Below are 13,241 nucleotides of genomic sequence, written 5' to 3' on the forward strand. Positions count from 1 at the left end.
GATGAACAATTTGTTGTCCAATTGAACCTGTGTTTGTTATTTTGTACTTGACTTAAGTTATTAAGTATTTGACTTTAGCTAATATATCTCAGTCTTATCATTTTTATAACTCAGCCATACCCTAAACATACTCTGAAATCGAAAATGTTCATATAACTCAGCCGAAAGATTATATGTAACTCAGACGTATCTATTTAAATAACTCAGCCATACATCCACCATACCCCAAACATACTCTAAAATCGAAAATGTTTATATAACTCAGTCGTATCGATTAGTATAAGTCAGCCGTTACGCTATTATAACTTAGTCATACCTCAAACATACACAAGAATCAAAAAGATGAAATGTTTATACTTTAAAATGTTATATTGAAACTCCAATTATCAATTTGAAGTGAATATATAATCAACTGAATGTGTCTTCTTTATTGAATTTACCAGTTTAGAATCGATCATGTTCTTGAGGTATATGTTGTCTTACGATTACTTAAAACCTTACATTTAGATATAAGGTGTGAGCAATATATAAAACTCGTAAACTATTATTGTGTTATTTATCATGAATTTGTGTTATTTATTATATTTCTTGCACCATAAATCAAAATTCTAAACCTAAATCCCAAAAAAAGCAAACCTAAACCCTAAATAAGCAACCCTAAACCCTAAACCCCAATTACTAAGTCAGCCGTAAATGTTAAAGTAACTCGGCCGTGAAGTATAACTTAATCTTGACGTTTGGCGGGAAAAAGATAACTGAATCTTGGGAAATTTTTACTCGTGACGTTTGACGTTCTATATACCTCTCTATATATTGTCCCCTCTCTTACACCTTTTCTTACGCCTTTCTCTCTCTAGAAATAACCTAAACAAAATCTCTCTATCCTCATCAAAAGTTATGCCGATTTTTCCTGGTAATTCAGCGAGGTTAGAGAACAGTGTAAATGCGATACTAAGCTCTGCAAATCGTGAAAACCTCCCTATTCTATACTCTGGTCCGGGTGACTTGCTTGACACAACCAGCACTACCTGGTTCAAAATTTTAAGTGATCTCTCCCTCGTCATCCCGTCGATTCTTGCAGAAGGATGGGTTCATGATTGGCCAACATACCGCGCCATTTTCGATCATTTTAAGGAACGCTGGTTTCATCAACTCGCTGTAAGGACGGGATATGTGTCCATATTAGATATATCAACAGTTTGTCCACTCTGTATACATTGAGAACATGCGTGTTCTTAACAATGTTTTGTAATATTTTTTGTTGTAGCACAAAATCAGGTGGGATCGAAGGCATAATCCGACAGTTTGGACACATTTTAATCTTGTGGCCAGAACGCTATTTCGTTGCCAGATGCGCCATTTGAAGAGCACTTGGGCAAATGGAGGTGACAAGCCTCCGTGGATGCTAACTAGAGTTTGGCATGATCTCGTCCACATGTTTGAAGAGTTTGGTCCTGACAATTTTGGTTTCTGACAGTGATGCGTTGTCTGTATTTTGAACCTGATATTTTAAGTTTCTGAATGTAATTCGACATGTCGAATTCGTATTTACTTATGTATTATAATTCAGCCGTATCTGTTAACATAACTCAGCCACAACTGTAAGTTAACTCAGTCAAAACGTATAAGGTAACTCAGCTATGAATGTTAATATAACTCAGCCACAACGTTAAGTTAACTCAGCCAAAACGCACAAATCTAACTCAGTCGTGAATGTTTCTGTGAAGGTTTATACCACAACGTAGATTATCGCACGCCCATTTTATTATTAATGGGACGTTTCCACTTGCTTGATTGGACTGAGTTGTCGATTAATTATGGCGCATGAGGAATAACTCCGCCAACAATATGAGAATATCGAGACTAATTATGATGAGTTTGAAATAAACGGCTGGCACGCATGTGTCGAGTAATTTTCAATATCGAGACATTAAATTTTCATATATTTATTACTTAAAAAGGAAAAAAAAGTAAACGTTGCCGTTTCACGATGTCGTCTTCTTACTCACCCTAAAGTCGCACTAATGTTTTTTTTGAAATTGTTTTGAGAATTAAAATGTCTTCCTCATCCTGCGTTTCAGGAAATTCTTACAGACAACGTTTGAACGCGGAAAGAAGAACGCCGATACAATGTTGGTGTGGTGAACCCTCTAAAAGTTTTACATCTGGAAGCGCTACAAATTTAGGAAGATTGTACTATTGCTGCGCTAAAGGATATAACAAGGTTCGTTTTGGTTCTTATTTCGCATGTTCTGTAACGTAATACTTAGATCTGGTTATATTGGTGAAAACAGAGAAATTTATTCAAATGGGGGGATGAGTGTTTGGTGGAAGAGGTTGAGGATATTAAGTCACTGATAAGTGGCATGAACAAAGACATCTCCGAATTCAGACTTAACGTAAAAATAGCATACACTACGCCGATTTGCTAACACCTTCATCAACTTGCACGATGCTCTAAGGCCATAGAGATCTTGGAAGGAGTTACTGGCCACACGTTCAGCCACCAACGCCTGAATTTCTTCAGGAATTTCAAGAATCGGAAAATATTCCATTTACTCTCAGATGGGTGAAATTGATTTAGAGAGAGAGAGAAATTGTGAAAAACAATAGAGAGTTGAACATGTAATTGTTCCTTATTTATCATCAGCAAAACGGTTTTCATATCGCGACGTGTCTTATTTTGGGCGGAAAGTAATTCCATAACTCAGCCGTAATGTATTTCATTCAATAAATCAGCCGTTTATTATAATAACTCAGACGTTTCATATTTCAAGACATCAATAAATCAGCCGTTTATTATAATAACTCAGACGTTTCGTATTTCAAGATATCAATAATTACATAGGGGCTATTAAGTTATGTAGGGACTATTAAGTACAGACATTTCGTTTTTCGATGTTTTCGCCATTTCCTCAGATGTAACTGGCTAATTATGCCGCCATTGTTTTGGCGTGTAAAAATACGTCTGAAACTAATACGAAGACATGACAATCCAAAAACTCAGCAGTAATTTAAAAAAATGAAAATCCAAAACCCAGCCGTAATTCAAAAACTTGAAAACAAAACCCAGCCATAATACAAAAACATGAAAATCCAAAACCCAGCCGTAATAGAAGAATATGAAAATCCAAAACTCAGCCGTAATAGAAGAACATGAAAACCAAAAACTCAGCTGTAATACAAAAACATGAAAATCCCTACAACACTTGCTTACATCGGACAAATTTTCGCATTATGTCCACTCTGTCTACATCGAGAACATGTGTGTTCTTTCCTAGGACGTTTGTTTACAAGTGCAACCTCCAAAGCAGATTTCATCCTATTTTTCTTAGGTCTTCCTAGTTGTTGACGAATAGACGGGGGCAAGCACGCTTGGTTAGCCATGATTTCTGGAACAGGTTGCATTGAGTCAACGACATGACCGATTCAGCGTATTCGCTCACCAAATAAGCGTTGTTATAGTAAGGACTGCACAGGGATATACGACAAACATTCATGTACTCCGCGGCTGCGATTGCGTGTACACATGGTAATTTTTCGCGTTCAAAATGCCAACATGTGCACTTTCGCTCTACCAAATTAACAATATTCAAATACTCGCCAGAAGATCCATATTTAACTTCAGTGTGATGATCATCAATCCTTTGTACCGTCAAATCCCTGGCGGCAGTTACACGACCCTATTAAGAAAAATAAAATAAATGTGAAACGATTGACTTATTACATATAAAACTGACTTAAGAACTATAAAGGCTGACTTAAGAACTATAATGGCTGACTTATGTTTACAGTTACGACTGACTTACATATAGTAGTTTCTCCACACCACGCGTAAGAGTGGTTGGCTGCGATCTGGCATCCTCTCTCCGTTCAGCAAACCATCTGGTCATCATAACCCGTATCAATTCTAATAATCGAACAATGTTAAGACCTCTAGCATTAGACAATGCTCTGTTCATTGATTCCGCTATGTTCGTAGTCATCAAATTGTACCTCTCGCCCGGGAAATGAACACGCATCCACAGTCGGACATCTCATACGAATAGTTAAATATTATTAACTCTCATACGAATAGTTAAATATTATGTTATATAGCTTTATATACTAAATAAATGTTTTCTTAAATTAGATAAACATGAATATTTAAATACCTTGGTTTAATAAATATACAATATTTATTGAGAAATCGGCCAAAAAAACACTGAACTTTGCGGGAATTGCCAAAAAAAACTTGTACTCGAACCTGACCAATAAAACCCTGATCTTTTGTTGACTTTTTTAGTTAATTCACAAACTTACGGTTGACTAACCAAATTAACACACCGTTAACCGACAGTTAAAACAGTGTTAACTCACCGTTAATTACTGCTGTTTAGTGAAACTACGTCGTTTCATTCAGTTGTTTTGTTTAACACAAAATCTCAAGACGACGTCGTTTTGCTTAATTAAAATTGTTGTTGCCTGGACTCGAACCCGTGCACTCGTGGTCGTAAGGGGGTATTGCCACTGAGCTAGTGGACTTTTCGGAAGGTTATCACACATGTTTATTTTTATTGATCAAAAGATGTGTTTGATTGCAATCAAACAAAATGAAACCCGTGTTTGAACGTAACCCTAATTTCTCAAATCGATTTGGGGATTTCTCTTGTAGAGATGGTAAAGACGAAGTTCACAAGGAATGGAAGGGAGGTAATGATTTTCGGAGCGATGAGGAATTTCGATTACGGGAGTGACGAAGCAGTTCAAGAGTCGAAGAAGGGTGGAGAACGCGATGCTTCTGTGAGTTTGCCATCGCTGGAGAGATCGAGGATTCATAAAAGTGTTGAAGGGATATCGATGCTGGCATCTACAGAGGTGTCGAAGGTGTCGAAGGCGTCGAAGACTAGGAGGGGAACTTCATATGGGTCGCCTGCGTCATCTCCGGAGAAGACCACGAGGAGGGGAACTTCATATGGGTCGCCTGCATCATCTTCGGTGAAGGCCACGAGGCGTGGTTCAACTCTGTCTCCTAGAGTTTCGAAGAAGCAGAAGGTAAATGTGGCTCCTTCTGGTGATGACAGAGAAGAATGGCCAGAGACTGAGATGTTGGCATCAACAGTTGCGAAGAAGACAAGGCGGGGAACTTCATCTGGCGGGTCGCCTGTGTCTCCTAGATAATCGAAGAAGCAGAAGGTAAACTGAGAGAGGAGTCTAGGTGATGATGGTGATGACAGAGAAGAATTTCTCCAGATTGAGGAATTTGGGGATATAGGTGATGATGGTAGGGAAGATGAGAACGGTATTGCTGGCATTGAGGAAGTTGGTTGTACAGATTTGAGTCTTTATTTTGGTGATAAAGCAAAAAATGATGACTGTGAGGTTGATGAAGACGAAGGCGATGATGATGCATGGGATGATGATAAAATCCCTGATCATTTGTCATCAGATGATGAGAATGAAGAGGAGATGAGACCTGCGCAAGCTTACAGAGAAGACACTGATCCAGAGGAGCTCCTTCAGCTAGGCAAGACATTTTCAAATGCTGAGGACTTCAAACATGCTTGTCTGAGGTATACCCTGAAAACCAGATACAACATCAAGTACTACATATCCAGTAGCTTGAAGATGGGTGCAAAATGTGCCGCTGAGATGAGAGATGATGAGGCTCCTTGTCCATGGATGGTCTACTGTTCGTATGATAGGAGGAAACAGAAGTTGATGGTAAAGACATATGTCAATGACCATAAGTGTGAGAGGACAGGGTATTCGAAGATACTTAAGAGGTCAGCAATTGCAAGTCTATTTGCTGAGAGGTTACGGCTGAATCCTAAGCTCACGGCAAAGGAGATAAAGGCTGAGATATTGAGGGAGTATAAGATGGAAGTTTTAGAAAACTCATGCATTAAGGCCAAGACGAAGGTGATGAAAGAAAGGAGGAAGACCCATGAGGAGCATTTTGATAAAATCTGGGATTACCAAGCAGAGATATTGAGGAGCAATCCTGGATCAACCATGGAAATTGAGACCATACCAGGAGCCACGGTTGGAAGCAAGCAGCGGTTCTACAGACTCTACATGTGTTTCCAAGCACAAAAGGAAGCATGGAAGAAGACTTGTAGGCCTGTTATTGGCTTAGATGGAGCCTTTTTGAAATGGGACATCAAGGGACAGTTGTTGGCTGCGGTTGGAAGAGTTGGAGACAATAGGATTGTCCCTATTGCTTGGCCTGTAGTGGAGATAGAGAATGATACAAACTGGGATTGGTTTGTGAAGCGTTTGGCCTTGGATTTGGGATTGGAAAATGGGAACGGCTTTGTTATAATGTCTGACAAACAAAAGGTAAACACTTTGCTTTCATGATACTCAATGAATGTTTGATTCTTGTTTCTGATTTTTTTTTTTCTGATCTTGTAGGGATTAGTAAAAGCAGTTCATACCCTCCTTCCAGAAGCTGAGCATAGACAGTGTTGTCGCCATATCTACGAGAACTGGAGGAAAGGTGGAAAAGATCTAAGGTTACAGAGGTTCTTCTGGTTCATTGCAAGGAGCTACACTCCTGGTATGTTCAACTACAACATGGACGAGCTTAAGAACTATGATCTTGGCGCACATGCATCTCTGATAAAGACAAAGCCAGAGACTTGGTCTAGAGCTTTCTTCAAGATAGGTTCCTACTGCAATGATAATCTGAACAACTTGTGTGAGTCCTTCAATAAGACCATCAGGGAGCCTAGGAAGAAACCTCTGCTAGACATGTTAGAGGAGATAAGGCGCCAATGTATGACTAGGAACTACAATAGGTCTAAGATGGCTAAGGACAGGAAGACTAGGTTCACCCCGAAGACGCATAAAGAGTTAGACAGGGTTGAGAAGAAGTCAAAAGAATGTAGTCTGCGTTGGGCAATTGGGCCAGAGACTGAGGTGGAAGATAGAGACCAGTTATATGTGGTGAATTTGGAGAATGAGACTTGTGCATGTCGAAGCTGGCAAATGAATGGTATTCCATGCATCCATGCTGCTAAGGTCATCCTTGGTGTGGGAAGAAAACTCTCTGAATTTGTTGCTCCTTTCTACACAACCTCTAAGTGGCGTGAAACCTACAGTTTTGGGATCAGACCTGTAAATGGGATGATAGAGTGGCCTCGGACCAATAGATTAGGTGTGATTCCACCACCTAATCGAAATGGCAAGCCTGGTAGGCCTAAAAACCATGATCGAAAGAAGGGAACCAATGAGACAGTGTCTACTACCAAGCTGAGTCGTGCGAACAGGGTAATGACTTGCTCTAATTGCAAAGAAGAAGGGCACTACAAGAATACATGTCGGAAGGCTTTTGTTGAGAGCCTACCTAAGAAACTAAGAGGCAAACCAAGGAAATATCAGGTTAGGGTCTTAGTTTCTATCTCATTGTTTTTTAGCTCTCGGTAATGTGTCTAACAATTCATTTATATGTTGCAGGGACTACACTTTGGCGAGTCACAAGCTCAATCCTCAGAAGCTCAAACCTCACAAAATCAATCCTCACAAGCTCAAGCATCACCATGGGAAGTTCCTCAATCTTCATAAGGTCAATCCTCACAAGCTGAAGCATCACAGACAGCATCGTGGGGAAGATGGTTTTTTTAGATGCTTGTGTGTTGTTTATGATGGTCTCTGTCTGAATGCTTTCGTTGTCTGTTGTTTATGATGGTGTCTCTGTCTGAATGCTTTTGGAACAAGAACTACCTTTTTCTTTCTTCTCTTCCAGCTGTTTTAATTTGAAACTCTCAATGAAGATAGTCTTGGTTATTATCTTTGTGTTTTCATCATGTTGTTTATCTTGATGGTCTGTTCATTGGTGCATTTGTCCTTCTATAAACAATCAAGAAGTAAAACATAAACATTACTGAAACATTGTCTTAAAACATAGCCTTACATGAACCATGATTCTTACATAAACATAGCCTTACATAAACAGTCTCCTAGTAGCTATTCATAGACAACCCATCTGCTTTGTCAAACATGATCAACACAAGACATATCACAACGCCTAAACAAACCACCGAAAAACCCACTTTCATGATCACATTCAGCTTCTTAAGTTCATTGCTCGCCTTCCTGACATCTTCTTTCAAGTCTTCCTCCACGGTTTTCATGCTTTCGATCTCCATTTTAATTTTCATAACATCTGATGCAAAGCATTCAACTTTTGGCAATGCATCTTGAACCTCTTCGTAGACAGCTTCATCTACCCATTTATACAAGTGGTCCTAGACACAAATCATGAACACAATCTTTATATTCAAACAATTTCTCACTGACTACCTAGCCATTGAATCTTATGTTCTTTTCTTAAACTCAATCAAATTAAACACTTACATTTTGAAACTTTGGGCATCTAAAGAAAGTTCTTCCTGGATTGACCTTCGTTTTTGATGTGTATATCCCAGTTCTTCGACCACAACCGCATTGCTCCGGGATACCACGAATTCCCATCGCATTCACAGACGAATCCTCACAACCCGAACTCATCATGCGATACTCGAAGAAGGAGAGATGAGAATCGAGATTCTTAAGGATGAGATCGAAGAGAATCGAGCTTGAATCGCGAACTGGATTTATGATTTCGCCCATTTAGGGTTTATACCAATCGGAGGAGAAAACGTTGTCGTTTCTTTTTGATTCATTTAACTCGGATTCAAAGAGAATAAAAGAAACTGTGTTCGTATATCCATTGTAAAGTCCACTAGCTCAGTGGCAAAAACCCCTACCATTAAACCCGAGTGCACGAGTTCGAGTCGATGGAACCCCATCTTTTTAATAAAAAAGTTAATGTAAAACGCGTCGTTTCATTAATTTGTCTTTAACTCGGATTCGAAGAATAAAAGAAATTGTGTTCGTATATCCATTGCAAAGTCCACTAGCTCAGTGGCAAAAACCCCTACCATTAAACCCGAGTACACGAGTTCGAGCCGTAGGAAACACATATTTTTAATAACACAGCTATATAAACGACGTCGTTTGTCTTTAATCAGACAAAGTGATGAAACGACGTCGTATACTTTAACACCCAAAATTAACGTCCGCTTAATTAACAGTTAACTCGGTTAACGGTGTGTTTATCTGGTCAGTCAATCGTAAGTTTCTTAATAAACCCGAAAAGTCAACAAAAGTTCAGGATTTTATTGGCTAGCCCATATGTCCAGGTTTCTTTTGGCAATTCTCGCAAAATTCAGCGTTTTTTTGGCCGATTTCCCAATATTTATTAATATTATTTAGAATTATCTAGATCACTGCATATAATAATCTAAATCTTTCTATATCTCATTTGTAGATATATTGTTTGTGTGGGGGGCATAACAAAACGATAAAAACTTAAACTGAGATGAATATAGAGTATAAAATCACACAGAGGGTTTTAAAATCTGTATAACGGAATATTATCTAACGTGATCATGCCATGTAGACAAAAGACAGGGATAAATAATAATATATTCACAAAACGAAACACTAAAACAAAAACAAAACTAAAAAGCAGAAGAGATTCAGTCTTAGTCACCTAGGAGCACGATTATTCCAAGCTTTTTAAAATGGGATTTTTGGCAGAATATAAGAATCTCACCCTAAAGAAACCCTAATAATCATGCTCTAACCAATTCCATTTCAGCTTTGGACCGGTAGGTCATTCCTCTCTAAAAATCACATTATGCAGATCAAGAGCAATTAGCTATAAACAGAATATTTTACCAAACATATTATTATTATTATTATTAAAGAAAATTACTTGAATGTTATAGAAAAGTTGGTTTATTACTAGAGTGTTATATATTTTTTAAAAATTACTAGAATGTTTGAATACACATAATAAATGACAACAAAGGCATTTGGTTAGTTTTTTTAATTGAAATTATTTTTAAACACTAAATCCACGTCAGTAATTAAAAATCCACATAAGCAAAATAGAAATCAAACCGTCTCCTTCTCCACAACTACATAGGGGTTAAAAAAGGAACGAAGAACATTGTCGGCGTCTCGAAGAAGGAACCGCAAGCTTTCTCCCACTCTCTGAAATCCTCGTCGACATTGTGTTTACTTCGTCTTCCTCGAACTAACTCTCTGTCGTTGATACTGTGTCTTTTCCGATATCGTCTTCCCCAAAATCGTCGTCTTCAATCGTTTGTACGAAATCGTCTTCGCCGCATTCTTATCTACGAGTTCGTCTTTTCCGCTAGGATGTCGCGACGTTATATATTGTGTTTTGGTTGAGTTTGTGGGTCAGTTATATATTATATTTCATCTGAGTTATATATTTTGTTGCGACTGAGATAGGGTTATGTTGCGGTTGTGATATGGTTGAGGGTTTTGTTGCGTCTGAGTTAGGGTTTTGTTGCGACTGAGTTAGGTTATGTTATGACTGAGTAATTGTTATGTTATGGCTGAGTTATCGCTATACCGTGACTGAGGAATTGTTATGTTATGGCTGAGTTATTGTTATGTTGTGGCTGAGTTATTTTTTATTTTGTTGAGTTATTGTTATGTTATGGCTGTGTTATTGTTATCTTGCGGCTGATTTATTGTTGGGTTATATGATCAGATGGATGTTGCTGAAGTTAAATCAGGGGAGTACCCTCTAAAACTTTACCCTGAAGGGTCTTCTAACCTAGAAAATAAAGATACTAATCACAATTTCCGTCTAGGAAATTTCCACCACATTAGAGAAACAATAGGACTTGATGTGTGGTAAGAACTGGTGAACTCTCCCATTGGAGTAGTTGCTAGGCTAGCTGGACGCGAAAGCATATGGTTACCGTACACTATCTACTATGTAGACAGATGCGAGTACATAGGAAAGAGATATGGTGTCTTGTGGTTGATGAGACTATCAGGTTTAGCTTGCTCGAGTTTGGTGAGATCACTAGGTTAAGCACAGGTCCATTGCCAACAGAAAGTTTTGAACCTGAACAAAGAGTTTTGGGAGGAGTTGAAGGTACCGCTTGGGATGGGACCCAAGTTAGATGAACTGAAGGAAGCATTAGCGTTCTGTCCGCTTTGGAGTTTTGAAAAGCGTAAGTGGTTGGGTCTGCTACTTCTTCAAGCCATGGGAGTCTATTGTTTGCATCACAATTCAAGGATACTTTTTGAAAGTGCAATAACGGTATTCGACGATGAAGCCATGGGGTCGTATCCATGGGGTCAGACTGCATACGAAGTTCTCATTGACTATATTAAAACATTGGTTCCAGAAGGAGGGTCATACACAATAAGCGGCATGACCGTCGCGTTATTGATTTGGGCGTATGAATCCATCGCCTGCTTCGGTGAGAATTTTGGGAGAGTGGTGAATAATGAAGACGTTATGCTTTTGCAATGGGGTGGAAAGCGTACACGTGCAAGTTTTGATAACTTGTTGGCTGCCGAAATCAAAGAGCATGGCGAGGTAAGGTTTAACGCTGAGTTTTTAGTTTTTTGATGGCTGATTTATTATATTTGATGGTTGAGTTATGTATTATTTTGGTGGCTGAGTTTAATTATAACCTGGTGTTGCAGGTGCGTGTGAGGATAATGGTTTTGAAAGACTCAACTGAAGAGATGTTTCCTAAATGGTCGGGTGAACCTGACGACCCACAACTCGTTAGCTTGATAACATACATACATGAAGGTATATTTGTGAAAGGTTTTTGGGAAGTGCAGGGGAATGCACAGGGGAAGGGAAATGAGAAGAAGAAGAAAATGAAGGGTGGAGTTTCGTCAGAAGCTGAACCACCCACTAAGAAGTAGAAAAAATTTAAGACACATAATGAAGTGAACAACATTGAAGGTAAAGTTGCTGCAACGGAAAAGGGTTCTAGCGAGGAGGAAGGTAGCAAAGATTTGGAGAACAAAGCGACTCTGGCGACCATTGTGAGTACTCTGGAGAATATTTCCAGAAAATTTGATCAGATTGACTCATGGTTTGACGCTTACGAGTTAGAACGGAACAGACCATTGACGGACCAGAAGACCATTGATGACATGGTGAAAGCTTTAGTGGAGGAGCGTCTGAAAGTTCTAGGGAAAATAAAAACTATGATAACCTCTCAAACGGCGGCGAAGAAGAATCTTTATCGTTGCCATCACCGCAGCAGAAGTCTATCAATAGTCCAGCGTTAGTCGTCGAGACTCCTGGTAAGGTTAGGGGACCGAAAAAGAATTTGGCCAAGGAGCTTGATAAGGATACAGAGATGAAAAAAAAATTTGGCCAAGGAGTTTTATAAGGATACATGGGTGAAAAGGACTTTGGCTGAGGAGTTTGATAAGGATACATGGGTGAAAAGGAATTTGGCTGAGGAGTTTGGTAGTGTCGCTAAAGCTACTGATCTTAATTTCGTATATGTTTCTCCTTCAAAGGCTACTAAGGATGATAAGGATGCTAAGGTTCCAGCCTATGGACGCGGCTGCAGGGGCAGGCGTACTGTAAAGGATGAGGATGTCGCTGATAAGAAAAAAGCAGTGCAGGCAGAGGCTGCGTTGAAGAGGAAGGAGAAGGATGACGCTAAGACAAAAGAGGCTGAGTTAAAGAAGCAAAAACTGGCCGAGCTAAAGAAGCAAAAACATGATGAGTTAAAGAAGAAAAAACATGCTGGAGAGGACACTGAATGTGCTGTGACGAACGACGAAGTTCTTGCGGAAGAGAACAAATTTTCGCCAGAGTCTGATGTCGAGAACCAGAAAGTGGTTAGATCTGCCGTAGTAAAGGAATATCGGGAGAAACATGTTCATTTATCTCCAAAAGGGTTTTCATTGACGGCAGTTTCTTCACCACCAGTTTTTTCGTACATTGGAGACGATGGAACGACGTGCATGAGGAAGAATGTTAAGCCTTCATCAGCAATATATGACTCTCTAGCACCTGTTGATCCGGTGCTATTCGAAAAACTGATGCAACACATTAAGGAAACTCCACCCAAACCACCAGCACCAGTAGATAAACCAGCAGTCCTCTCAGCTGATCATGAGAGTGACTTCTACAGCATACTCATCCATGAAAGACCGTGGCCGGAAAAGGAATATGGATGGGTGTTTGATAATATAAGTCTTTAGTACGGCTGAGTTATATATTCTATTACAGCTGAGTTATATATTTGACTACGGCTGACTTATATATTTGATTACGGCTGACTTGTTAATATTCTTTGTGTAGCATGTCGCTGCGTATATAAACGTCCTCATTAAAAGGTCGATGCGAAATCCCACCCCATTCTGGTCCAACCGGATTGCCTTCATTGACGTTTGGGTGTTAA

At 39.2% G+C, this 13,241-nt stretch overlaps 3 protein-coding genes across 3 annotated transcripts; 2 read left to right on the forward strand and 1 right to left on the reverse strand.

Annotated features, from left to right (window-relative positions):
* The first annotated feature begins 4,656 nt into the window (after window positions 1-4,656).
* On the forward strand, window positions 4,657-7,548 carry LOC111203878. The gene is made up of 4 exons (XM_048757523.1): window positions 4,657-5,145; window positions 5,233-6,321; window positions 6,397-7,365; window positions 7,441-7,548. Exons 1-4 carry the CDS (start codon window positions 4,657-4,659, stop codon window positions 7,546-7,548), a joined length of 2,655 nt encoding a protein of 884 aa, XP_048613480.1.
* Window positions 7,549-7,943: 395 nt separating this feature from the next.
* LOC111204139 (uncharacterized protein At1g43920, Chloroplastic-like) lies at window positions 7,944-9,320 on the reverse strand. The gene is made up of 2 exons (XM_022698343.2): window positions 8,341-9,320; window positions 7,944-8,231 (listed from the first exon to the last, which is right to left on the reverse strand). Exons 1-2 carry the CDS (start codon window positions 8,593-8,595, stop codon window positions 7,944-7,946), a joined length of 543 nt encoding a protein of 180 aa, XP_022554064.1. The 5' UTR covers window positions 8,596-9,320.
* Window positions 9,321-10,960: 1,640 nt separating this feature from the next.
* On the forward strand, window positions 10,961-13,041 carry LOC125587289. Its single transcript, XM_048757524.1, has 5 exons — window positions 10,961-11,398; window positions 11,509-11,620; window positions 11,780-12,006; window positions 12,205-12,531; window positions 12,589-13,041. Exons 1-5 carry the CDS (start codon window positions 10,961-10,963, stop codon window positions 13,039-13,041), a joined length of 1,557 nt encoding a protein of 518 aa, XP_048613481.1.
* The last annotated feature ends 200 nt before the right edge of the window (window positions 13,042-13,241 follow it).

This window comes from Brassica napus, chromosome C5, assembly GCF_020379485.1.
Source record: "Brassica napus cultivar Da-Ae chromosome C5, Da-Ae, whole genome shotgun sequence".
Classification (NCBI taxonomy): Eukaryota; Viridiplantae; Streptophyta; class Magnoliopsida; order Brassicales; family Brassicaceae; genus Brassica; species Brassica napus.